This window comes from Pan paniscus, chromosome 1, assembly GCF_029289425.2.
Source record: "Pan paniscus chromosome 1, NHGRI_mPanPan1-v2.0_pri, whole genome shotgun sequence".
NCBI lineage: Eukaryota > Metazoa > Chordata > Mammalia > Primates > Hominidae > Pan > Pan paniscus.
In genome coordinates, this window is record NC_073249.2 from 5,569,781 (window position 1) to 5,583,138 (window position 13,358).

The 13,358-nt window shown below is 34.8% G+C and overlaps 1 protein-coding gene across 4 annotated transcripts in view; it reads left to right on the forward strand.

Moving 5' to 3' along the window:
• The window catches only part of AKT3 (AKT serine/threonine kinase 3), a 352,958-nt gene that overhangs the window by 278,049 nt on the left and 61,551 nt on the right, over window positions 1-13,358 (forward strand). For all 4 annotated transcript variants that reach the window (XM_055096538.2, XM_057299372.2, XM_055096511.2 and 1 more), the window contains 2 exons: window positions 3,250-3,372; window positions 12,439-12,567. In XM_055096538.2, coding sequence (XP_054952513.1) covers window positions 3,250-3,372; window positions 12,439-12,567 — 252 coding nt within the window. The remainder of the gene's footprint in view (window positions 1-3,249; window positions 3,373-12,438; window positions 12,568-13,358) is intronic.

The window sequence follows — 13,358 nt, forward strand, 5'->3', positions numbered from 1 at the left end:
GCTTTTGCCCATTCAGTGTGATATTTGCTGTGGGTTTGTCATAAATAGCTCTTATTATTTTGATGTATGTTCCTTCAATATCTAGTTTACTGAGAATTTTTAACATGAAGCGATGTTGAATTTTTTTGAAGGCCTTTTCTGTGTCTATTGAGATAATCATGTGGTTTTTGTGTTTAGTTCTGTTTATATTATGAATTACATTCATTGATTTGCATATGTGGATCCAAATTATGCTAATTTTTAACCTAAAATTCTTTCATACTTATTATCTACAGAAAAAAAATTCATGCTCTTGTCATGTTAGTAAAGATCCTAACCAATCTGATCTCATCTTTTTTTTCCAGAAGTCCTATTATTTCTCTGATTACATATTATTTTTTGGCTACATGTGTTCCCTACATGTGTCTTCTTGCCATTGCTATTTTTCCTCTTTAGTATTAATGCTTTCTAAATTTTTATTAATCACCTACTATGTGCAGGTACTGTCCTAGGCTGTGTTGGAAATACAAATGGATAAAACTTGAGTAGCACTTTTTTGGAGATTTTTCCCTTAAATTTTCCATTATGAAAAACCTATTCTTCAAAACTTAGGTAAAGCTTTTTCTTATCTATCAAGTCTCCTTACATGATGCCAGCACAGATTAATCCCTCTTTGCCTTCAAAGTACTTTTAGTATCTGAGTTATAAAATGTATCACAACCCTCTTTTTTTAAAAATCAATACCTGTGTCCTCTTCATTCATATTGCTTAATGGCAGGAATTGTCTTTTGTTTAAACCACTTTATTGAGTTATGATTGATAGACAAATGCTGTATATATTTAATAGGAACAACTTGATGGGTTTGGAGTTAAGTGTATACTCATGAGAATGTTACCACACTCAATGCTTGGAAACATAAGAGATTCTGTCTTATCACTGTATTCCCTCTTTTTCTTCTCCAGTGCCCAGCAGTGACTTTAAAATAATTGATACTCACTAAATGAATGCTGAATTGAAAAGTTGGTTCAGAGCCAAAGTAGAAACTGAGAAGGATTAGCCAGAGAGTTAGGAGGCAAATCAGGAGAGAGTCATATTACCAAAGCCCAGAAATGTGTTTCAAGAAAGAGGGCAGTAGGTGATGTCCTAAGCTTCAAAATTGGAAGAAGCAGTGCAGACTGTAAATAGATTATTGGATTTGGCGATTAAGAGGTTGTTGGTTATCTTAACAAGTTCCATAAAGTAGTAAGGTTACACATCAGATAGCAGACTGAGAAGTAAATTCTTACCCTTAAATATAATTTTTAGCTGATACATTTATAGAAATTGGCTGGCAGACACATTGAAGATACATAGTCTAAATAAAGATCTAGAATCTTGCATATATTATATCGATTTAGGGAGGATCCATATTTTTTGTAAAGTTAAATGAGTGGGTAAGTAGGCTTGACATTCTTTTAAGAAAATTTAGAAACCTAATCACTATTTTCATCTCATTAGAAGACTACTGCAACTCCACATAGAGATCACACGATCTTTTCATCAAAGTTAGTGATATTTTGCATGGCAGAAATTATTTTAACCTGGAAAACATGGCTCCTTCTACTTTCTATCCTTGTTAGGCTGGTAATACATTGATAATATATATCTAACTATGTGAAATGAATGAATTTTTTAAAATATCCCTGAGTAATTGTATAAATGACTTGATTTTTCACATACTGTATTTGATTATTTGGAAGACATACTTAACATTTCTGTAATCAGAATGCCTTTTAGAATAGATCATGTGTTATAGTTTTAACTGACAACCTTTTTTACCTTGGTGTTTTATAAAATGATGATGCAGTCCCAATTCGTAGCATATGAGATTTGATAAAATACAGTAATATAGTAGGAAGCATTAAAGTTTAGAGACTGCAAAATATTTTAGTTTTAATATAATTATTGTTGTGCTACACTTTTTGGGGCTATAGGTGATATTTTCTCTCTCTCTCTGTTTACTATGCCAATGGGTCATGCATAAAGCTTATCTTATAATATGCTGTTAAGTGAAGGTGGGGGTGGGAATGGGGAAGAATGAATTTGTAGGGAGCCTGTTTTATGTTACTTGAAATAATGACTTTGGTGTATGCAGAACAAATCTTAGTTAACCATAATTTTCACCAATTTTGTAGAAACATTACGAGTCAATGATCCATGTAAGGGAAAAATTTCTGATCTTGCAGTCAAGGGTACATTGGCTGATTGGTTCATTTTTTTCACAGACATGTATTGTGTATCTATTAATAACCATGATACCTGGCAATATACTCAGCACTGTAAACAATCTTTCATTGTTCTGAGCATGTTTCAACAACAAAGATTGATAGTCAATTCACAGTGCCTGAAACCTGCTCTTTCTTCATGTATGTTGTCCAATTGAGATAATATTTGTAGTTTCTTTAATGAAGAAGTGGCCTATTGGAGAGCCGTGTGCTTGGTCACAGTAAGCACCCAGTGAATGTTTGTTGACTATTGAATGGTATATGTTTTAAGTGGTTGACTAGGAAATGGATGGGCTTATAGTTTTAAGTGATTATATGAGAAAGGACTGGCATTGTAGCTAATTACTATTGAAAATAGAATATACATTGAGAACTGCAATAGGAATAATGGATGTTTCTCAGTTCATTTTGGGCATTACTAAAATAAATTAAAAACATAAAACCTTAAAGTTTCTCACCATAGAAAATGTCAAATTATTTTCTATTTTCAATAATAATTTGACTTTGAAAATATTTTTAGAGATATCATGATTAATCAAAAATTGTAGAATATAACAAGTTCGCGTAAATCAGTTTCAGCAAATTGACAGTCTTGTCTTTGAAATCAAATAATTAAGTAGAAAATATATCTGTGCTTGTGTTCATTTATTTTAGTAATATCTCAATACCTAATCCTTGAAGAGTGAAGCAACAGTACAGTGAGGGGGAAACTGCAATCTGATGATGCATACCTTTTTCCTCTGGTAACTGAAGGTTAAATGGGTAGCAAGCAGAATGCCTTAAACAAGATTGGTGTATTGATTAAAACGCTGATTTCACAGCTCGCAGTTTCCCCTTGGAAACCTAGAAAAGATAAGCCAGCTGCTGTCTAAGAGTGCTCAGTGTCCACTGAGAGTACACTATCTATCATCACAATATGGTGATGAGAGGTGTTTTATGTTTGTGTTAATTTCCCCCACTAAATCAGTAATTATTACAATCCTGTCCCTGCTGTTTACCCTGCAGCTGTTTTTCCATTTGTCGAGAGAGCGGGTGTTCTCTGAGGACCGCACACGTTTCTATGGTGCAGAAATTGTCTCTGCCTTGGACTATCTACATTCCGGAAAGATTGTGTACCGTGATCTCAAGGTAAAAAAAAAAAAAAAAGTAATCAAAATTTGTTTTTGCAGAGACTATAGGGACAAACATAAAGTAATTACAAAGTTATACAGTTTTGAGAAAAGCAGATTTAGTTGGGAAAAAAGCACTATGTTTAAAAATTTAGTTCACTACATTTGAAGGAAATTTTATTCACTAACATGTATGTAGTTGATTTATGTGTGAGTTTTTGATTTGCAAAGTAATTTCTGCCCGACTGCTTGGATCAAATAAAAATGTTAAACATGATTAAGTCAAATAAATTCACAAGTTACACTTAAAACAAGTTTTATTATGTTTACAGAAATATTTTATGAAGAAACATAGTAAGACTATTGGAAGGAACATATTCATTTTGATTTTAGTATTAACTTTGGGTGGTTTTAAATACCTGAAGCATTTTAATATAATAACCATTTATTAATGTGCCTCGTGTTTTATTTATGAAAGCACTCTATTTGTTCTGTTGGTAATAGTGTTTTGACTGCTGTAAGTTCCATTATGATGAGACCCTTAGGGTAGCTCAGGATTGGCAAACTTTCTATAAAGGGCAGATAAAATAATTTAGGCTTTGCTGTTCGTGTATAGTCTCTTTTGTAAACTACTCAGCTCCATCATTGTAGGGTAAAAGCAGCCTCAGATAGTATGTAAATGAATATGTTTGGCTATGTTCCAGTAAACAAAATAGGCGATGGGCTCAATTTAGTCCACAGGTTGTCATTTGTTGATCCCTGGAGTAACTCATACAAGGTAATAGTAATTCTCATGACAGTGTTATGAATTAGGTTGGCGACATTAAAGGAATTTGTACCATGACACATTTTGAATAAATTCTAGATGTTACAGTCTTTCTTTTGTAAGAAGCAAATTGTGTTTAAAATTTGACACAGAATTGCCTTATTGATCAAATACTATTTCATGTAACATAATGATTGGTAGAAACAGAAGTTACATGAGGCTTTTATGAAATTCTGTTTTGTTTGAAATGAGGTATATAGAAGCTATAAGATGTTGTATGCAGGAAGAACTGAACTATGTACCTATAAAACATCTAGATCAGAGATGACCAACTGTCTAAGTGCCAAAATGGGCTAAAGATTAATACAAATTAATAGTTCGATTGTATTTAGCCTGAATCTTTTTATAACTAAGAATGTGGCAGAATTCAGCATTCATGTATCTGCATGGCCAGATAATCCTATACTGTCTAAATGTCTTAAATATCAATTTCTTTAAAGGAATTAGTTATGTGGCATGACAAAATGTGTTAACTTTCCAAATATACTTAGAAGTAGTTAGCTCTGCTCTTCCTGAGTCCACTTCTCGTATTCCCACTACATGTTTTATGAATCCTATTTGTAGGGGTGAAAAGGGGAAGGATAGAAGCATGGAGGCTTAGATTTAAGGAAATTATAACAATTTTGAAGTAATAGGTAACATCCAGAAAGCTTAAATTCAAAAGATTGAATTATTAGCCTAAAGACTGCTAAAGAAAAGAATGTTCATTTGATTGCGGTATTGATTATGGTCTTGGTCAGTATTTCTTCTTTAATCATTTCTCATCAAATGAATCAACATATTGAGGGTGTGTGTGTGTGTGTTTTCAGATAGAGTCTCGCTCTGTCGCCAGGCTGGAGTGCAGTGGTGCCATCTTGGCTCACTGCAACCTGCAACTCCTGGTTCTGGCGATTCTCCTGAGTAGCTGGGATTACAGGCATGTGCCACCACGCCCAGCTAATTTTTGTATTTTTAGTAGAGACAGGGTTTCACGGAGTTGGCCAGGATAGTCTCGATCTCATGACCTCGTGACCGCCTGCCTCGACCTTCCAAAGTGCTGGGATTACAGGCATGAGCCACCATGCCCAGCCAATATATTGGTATATCGAAGCTCATTAAATGAGTTCCACTGCCCCATTCTTTCTGATGATGGAATTAGACTAAATTTGTCAAACTGCAGTATAAAGTACCTACTTTATATATGAATATCAGTCAATTAGTTACCACGTGCACAGTTCACCAAGTTTACTAGACAATTAAGTGGTCTCTGCTCCCTGAGTTTATTTCTTAAAAAATATAGCCTTAACTTAAAGACCTAAGTATATAGTTAGCATAGGACAGAAACTGTAAAGGTACACCTAGAAAAATCCATGTAACATAAGAAATCAAACATCCAAAACTTACACACATGTTATTTGTATCCATAGTAACAGGATTATTTATAATACAATGACATATTTTAGGTAAGATCACAGAAATTTCGAGCTGGTCTTTAATTTATAGGTGATCTCCTTCAAACCTAGAAGCCTAGTAAATGATTTACTAAAAGTAATGACCTAAGTTGATAGCAGTCAGGGTTTTTGGAACTCATGAATCCTAGCTCCTTATTGAATGTTCTTGTCACTATATCATTCTGACTTCTAGAGTTGAAATGAAATTATAGAGGGGGGATGCATTGGATTAACTTTGGGAAATCTTTGTAAGCCTAAACTTCAAATTAAACTGCAGAAGGTAAGAGAATGAGTGTTTCAAATATATTTATACCAGATGTATTAAAGAACATTATCATGAACTGATTTAGGTACCCACTTTGATCAGTCTCAGATTTGTCTCTGTTCTCATTACTAATAAGCTTGACTTTGTTCAAATGCAAATCCAATTGCTATGCCTACAGTAGCAGCACTTCTCAAGTAAATCCATACCCGTTTGCCGCTGTCTCATTCACATTGGAGGCAGAGCCTTCTTTTATGTGCAGGTTAACTTAAGATATTTTTATCAGTTCCTGTTTCCTAATAAATTAGTGTTTATAGCAACAGAAAAATTGTTGAAGCCTTTGTTGTACTTTAGAAAGTAAGTTCATTTAATTTGTCAATACACATCATGTAATGAAGTTTTATTTTTATTAAGGACCCAAATTCCTTGTGATTACTTAAGGAAAACTGCTGTTGCTTCATGATTGCCCAAAATTTCGAAGAAATCTCTTCAAAGACTTCTTCAGTAGTCCAAATTATATGTTAAAATCTTCTTTTCTGCTTAGCTCTTATTTTACAAATACAACCAATGACCATGGCCATCTAAGCACAGCGTAGGCTGAACAGGGACATTTGCAAAGGTGAATATAACTATATTGGAAATCATTAAGAATTAATTTCTTGCTAGTTTATGGGAGAAAATAATACATAAGTTGTTGCTATTTCCTATTTGTAGAACACCTAATCTTGTTTTCCACCTAATGTGAGAATAGTTAACCATTTACAGTATTAATATGAGAAAGCACCAAATAAATTTAGGTACTTTCTAACACTCAGTAATGGCACGAAGGGGTGGCTTCAGAGAGTTTTATCATAGCCCTCCTCGTCCTCATCAGCTCCCTAATGTTTACCTCAAATAAATGCAGTTTGGGTGGGGAAAGCACACTTGCTTTGCTTGCTGAGCTTCAAGACACTTTCCCCAGCTGCCACTTCTAACCAGATGGTCACTGGATTTCCCCCTATATAGAAATCTTAAGCCACTGCTCTTCATTCCTTCCACTTCTAAAATAAAATTGTACTGGTATTGGACTATGTACCTTGTTCGTAATAAATTTGTAAATAGCCTGGCAACCTATTTGGGGTCTGTTTACATGATGAGTCCTTTTCTGGATTAAGAGGTTGAAGTGAAGAAACGTTTTTCTTTTGGAATTTCAGCATTCCATGGTCGTTCAGTTTCTGCAGGTTAGCTTGTGACATTTTGGCACTGGATGCCCGTAAACTTAAACTTGCAATGTGCAGAGTAGGAATTCCTTACTACCTTCTTGGGCCTGAGTGAGTCTTGGTGCCTAAAACTGAGTTTGATGTATGTGGGCTAAAATGTGGTGTAAGAGTGAGTGACAGGAATTGTTTATTTCCATTGCTGCAGTAGTCATCGGAGCCCTTAGGAACTGCTATTTTCATTCCTTTGTTTAATCACAATGTCAGTCGTTTAATTAAAATGATACCATATATATGGTGTTTTTAAACTTTCAAATATTTAGTCTGGCCTACATTCAAGCCTAGCTTCTCAGACTGGGTGCTACAAACAGGTTACAACCATGCCTCGGCCTGCAAAGTGTTCAGAGAAGCTTCCAGGCCAGTGAGTTCTGGTTTCAAGCATCTTGTCCAGTGAACCTGGTATGCCCCACAACTTTAAATTGTTATTTTACTGTGAAATGTAAAAGGTTGGGAAGCATTGTATTAAAGACAGCTAGGATTTTTAAAGTTTAATTTTATGCTAGCCATCAGCAAGAACAGGAGGAAACATAGTAATTTTTGTTACAATTTTGTGCCCACTAAGCACAGGAAAAAAGATTTAAAAATCTACCATTTCTTCATATACACACTGAATCAAGACCCTCTGTCAAGTAATGCCTGTCCACTTCAACTGGGCAAAAAATGTTACCCTTTTTTTTGGTGGAAATTCTATGATGTATTATGTCTAGTGTTTTTTTTTTCTCTCTCCTCAAAAGCATGACCTTTTAGATAACAACCCTCTGATAGAAATAGTAAGCATTACTTAGATTTTTAATATACAATCTTGTTTCTTATGACTTCATATTTGACTTCATCACTACTTTTGTTAGTGGATGCATCCATTAAGCATAAGCATGCTGCCCTACTCTCCATCTTGGAAACTAAGATTGGCTGTGAATATTAAACAGATGCATGTAAAGTTTCATAAATTTAGAGTACCTAAGCAGTCAGTGACAATATGCATTACATATTGTATGGCTAAGACAGGGAAGAAGGAAAGTGATTTAGAAGAGAAGACTAAAGAAAGATCATTTGTAAATATTTTTCTTCCTCCTTTACACAGTAGAAAGATTCCTAAAAATGTATGACTACTGTAAATAATGTAAATACTACTTACATTATGTTAGTGGTAAATGAACCAAGACAGTGATTTCCAGATGTAATTGATATATCTAGGCCATTGATATGCTTTGGAAAGACTTACAGGTGTTTCTGTGCATTCTGCAGGTTTACGAATCACCCTACTAATGGTTCTTGTATTTTACAGAAACTCTGTTAATGCATCCTGAGTAAAATTATCATGCATTGTATAACAGAACTGTACATTTTATTATCTCCTGATTTATCTTTATACAAGATTAGATTTGGGGATATTATTTTTTAAGCTAATATTTTGGTGGACAAGTTTTAGTCATTCATGCTCAGCAAAACGACGTTTTAGGATGGTGAGAGAAGACAAAGTAATTGATAGAAGAATGTGGACACTACTTCAAAATAACTGGGAAATTATGAGGCTGGGCACAGTAGCTCAAACTTGTAATCCCAGCACTTTGGGAGGCAGAGGTGGGAGGACTGTTTGAACTCAGGAGTTCGGGACCAGCTTGGGCAACATGGCAAAATACCATCTCTTAAAAAAAAAAAAAAAAAAAGGAAGAAACAAACAAAAACTAGCAGGGCGTGGTAGTGGTGTGCGCCTGTGTACTTAGGAGGCTGAGGTGGGAGGATCAGTTGAGCCTGGGAGGTTGAGGCTGCAGTGAGCTGTGATTGTGCCACTGTACTCCAGCCTAGGCAACAGAGCGAGACCCTGTCTCAAAAATAAGAAAATTATAAAATATTTGTGTTTTGTTTTTTTGAGACAGGATTTCACTCTGTCACCCAGGCTGGAGTGCAGTGGCACCATCTCTGCATATTACAACCTCCCCACACACCTTGGGCTCAAGTAACTCTCCCGCTTCAGCCTCCAGAGTAGCTGGCACCACAAGCGCATACCACCACGCACAGCTAATCTTTTGTATTATTGGTAGAGACAGGGTTTCACCATGTTGCCCAGGCTGGTCTTGAACTCCTGAGCTCAAGCGATCTGCCTGCCTCGGCCTCTCAAATTGTTGGGATTACAGGCATGAGCCACTGTGCCTAGCCTGTGTTTTGTTACTTAAAATAAATTATTGCATATTGAAAAGTATTTTTAATGCAGTCATTGAGCCAACAGAAATGTTTTATGGGGTTCCACTCTTGAACTTTGTTCTTTTCTTTAAAATACAGTGTTGTTTAGAAGAGCCCACATCATGACAATTTACAAATAAGCCATTAAACTCTTCATGTTTTAAGAAAAGATGAGTTCATTTATTCAATTCTTATGGTATGTTAAGTTTGCATTTAGCATCTTATTTCTCAAAACTGTCACATTGGATTGTTACTGTTATTTACTTTTGTTTTATAGATGAAATTGAAGCACGTAGAAATTAATAATATGCCCAAGGTCACACAGTGAATAAGGGATACAGCTCAAATTTTAATATGAACCCTCTGACTTGAACCCATAGTCTTATCCATTTTGCTCTCTACTGCCTCCCAGGCAGTATGCTACCAGTCCCCATGGCCATGACCGTTACCCCATCTCTCTCAATCATCCCTTAGGCTTATCTTATTTCTTACTATATCATTGTAATTTTTTTAAAAGCTAATTTATAAAACAAGTAGGGTAACCAGCTCTCTTGGTTTACCCAGGACTGCCCAGTTGTAGCACTACACGTCCTGCATTCTTTGAAACCCCTCAGTTCTGGGCAAACTGGGAGTTGGTCACCCTCAGCCTATTCCTTACCCAAACCTATCCTTGCATCTCATTTCATTCTTCTTCTCACAACCATGATCTGAGGCTCAGAGATGAGATACGAGGTTACAGAATTAGATGCAAGTCAGAATTTTACACACACATACACACACATGGAGCTTGGTATTAAAAAGCAGTGTTTATACATTTTGGTTTTTCTGTATCCAGCCACTTCAAAAATAGCTTTGTCAAAACGTGGAGAAATAGTGCATCCTGTCTGTCATGTTTCCATGAAGACTTTCCCATGCATACAAAGCATGTGAGGAGTATTGGCACATTACACACCAAACTAGATGGGAATGGAATGGTGTAAAAAGTACATTCACATTTTGTTCAATATTTTGTATTATTTGGAATTTTTACAAGAATTGTTAATGTATTATATTAGTAAAAGAGTATTCACTAAAGATCTTCAGCATTTTATATATTTATATATTAAGCATATTTAAAAAAATTAATAAAAGGGCATATACATTTTTATTCAGTAAAACAACAGAAGCTTTAGTATATACTTAACGTTTCTCATTATGGCAAAGTGGGAGGGAGGAAGAAGAGAGGTTGTTTGAAAGAGGTGGAAAAAAGAGAGAAACCAGAGGCTGAGAAGAGACAGACCAAGGCAGAAAGAGAAAACAGGACAGTTGAAGACTCTGGATGTTTCTGATTGGTTTCAATATACAAGACTTATTGTCATTTGTGCAGATTGGGTTTGGTTTCTAGGTTCTGGCTGGTAGAGAAACAGGAAGATACAAGATAACTGAGTTTGGATAAAATAAAAAATTTTAATTTGGTGGGGGCATGGTGGCTCATGCCTATAATCCCAGAACTTTGAGAGGCTGAGGTGGGTGGATTGCTTGAACCCAGGAGGTCAAGACCAACTTGGGCAGCAAAGTGAGACCTTGTCACTATAAAAAAATTAAGAAATTAGCCAGGCATGGTGGCACGTGCCCGTGTTCCCAGCCATTCAGGAGGCTGAGGTGGCTTGAGCTGCTGAGGCAGAGGTTGTGGTGAGCTGTGATTGCACCACTGCACTCCAGTTTGGGTGGCAGAGTGAGACTCTGTCTCAAAAAAGAAATTTTTTTTTAAAGGTTCAACAGTATATTTTATGTGTTCATTCAGCTTTCTGTAGAAAAAAATTGAAGCCAGACTTACCTCTGTGAGATATGCTATACATGAAATGTATATCAAGCATTTGGTTTAGTTAGATGGCACATTGAAGTACTATAAAAAAGGACTTTTGTCTGTTCTGAACTTTGCTTCAGTGAACACAACTTGCCTAACTGTATTTAGTGTCTGGTTTATAAGACATTTGACAATATGGCAGAGAGTATGATAACATATTTTATATGACTGATATGTTTATGTTCTAAAGTGGAGATCTGTTTTAAATTTGATATTAACTTAAGCGTCCAGGTACATTCTTTCAAATGTCATCACATTAAGGAGTAGAATAAGAATCTACTCCTCAAATAAAAGTTAACTATCATTTATCCTGTTAATATACTTTTCACATTTTGTATATTTTTTCAGTATGACAGAAGAAATACCTTTAGGTTGTGTCTACATGACTAGGCAAAGTTTTATGGGCCCTGAATACATAAGGCTGTATGATCATAACTCAGAACTCATCTGTATCTTTGTTTGATGATAATCATAATCTTAGGTTCAAATTAGCTCGAGGGGAACTGGCTGGTTACATTTTTATTTCTAATTGTGTTGGCTTTGCACAAATTCCTCCTCTCTTACATTTCATAATTTTCCGCTTGAGGCACATGATCCTGTTACTTGGTTAAATCTTTAAGATTTTCTTTGGTGTTTTGAATTAATGGGTTCAAAGAGGGTCCAACTTTATAACATTTATGTTATATATTTTTATTAACTGTTGAATGTTTGACTTTGATATTCTTTTTCTTTTTATGTTTAAAAGGGTTGGTATTTCTTTATTACAAAGAACTGCAAAAGAGGATATCGCCTTACCTTACAAAATAAGATTTAGGTTTGATTTACAAGCATCACCAAAAAACATTTCTGTAAGTGAATATTTTATAATAGCAATAGATTCCCAGGAGAAATTGTTGAAACCATCTGTATATATCTAGAAGAAGATGCTCATCTCTTTGGGATTGTTTAGATCACATTTTCTTTTTTAAAAAAAGAGGATTGATGTTTGCTTTGAAAAGTTGATTAGGCTTTAATTTCAGAACTTACAAAATAATGGCTCTTAAAGCTATATCACTTATTCCCATCGGTTTAAAAATAGATAATTTTATCATCGTGAAGTATTTGATAAAACATGTTTCTTTTTACACGTGAAGCAACAGAGTTTGTAAGTACTGAACGTTCTATTAGCTACAACTATGTCCTGTTTCCAAAATACCTTACTCAGCATTCAGTAGTTTTTTAAAATGGTATTTTCGTGTTGTTGAAGACTATAGAACAAATTATGTCATTTTTCTTAATACACAGTTGGAGAATCTAATGCTGGACAAAGATGGCCACATAAAAATTACAGATTTTGGACTTTGCAAAGAAGGGATCACAGATGCAGCCACCATGAAGACATTCTGTGGCACTCCAGAATATCTGGCACCAGAGGTAGGCTTCGGTTCCATTAATAGGAAAGTAACATTGACATAATGATTTGCAAAGTAAACCATTTAAGCATTAAAAGTTAACTGTAGTATCTACTACTTTTATCTATATTTCAACCGGAATCAAAATTTTTTGGCTCTTAATTTGTTATAATGGGGTATTGTAGGATCAAGAATATACTGAAATTAAATTTTATAAACTATAAGCACAAAGGTACTAGCTATAGTCAGTTAAATCAATTTTTATTTCTTGGCCATATCCATTTTATCTTGGCTATACCCATTTTGATTCATTTATTAAAATAGAATAATTGATTTCAGCAAGAGTATTTATATTTATAAACCATCTTGGACTTTCCTTAGAAACAACAGTGATTTTTAATTTCTAGTATTGTGGGTTTATTTAAAATTATTTTATTGGGAAAATTATTGAAATGACAGTAGCTACATTTTGAAATTTATGTCAGAGGAAGCTCCAAACTGGTAACTTCCCTGTGCTAAGGGTTCCACAATAATTTATTAATTTGTTTATTCAACAAATATTTATTGTGTATCTGCTGTATATCAGGTACTTTTCTGGATGATGTGGTTACAGGCGCAACACAGAAAAGGATCCTAGTCTCAGGGAACTTAACTTTCAGTGGAGGGAGACAGAATAAAAATAAATAAATAACATAATGCCTTAAGTTTCATAAACAAACAAACAAAAAAACAAGATTAAATGTAAGGGTGTGGTGTGGCTGTTGTAGATGGTGTTCCAGTTACTAATGCTGTGTAACAAACCACCCTAATACT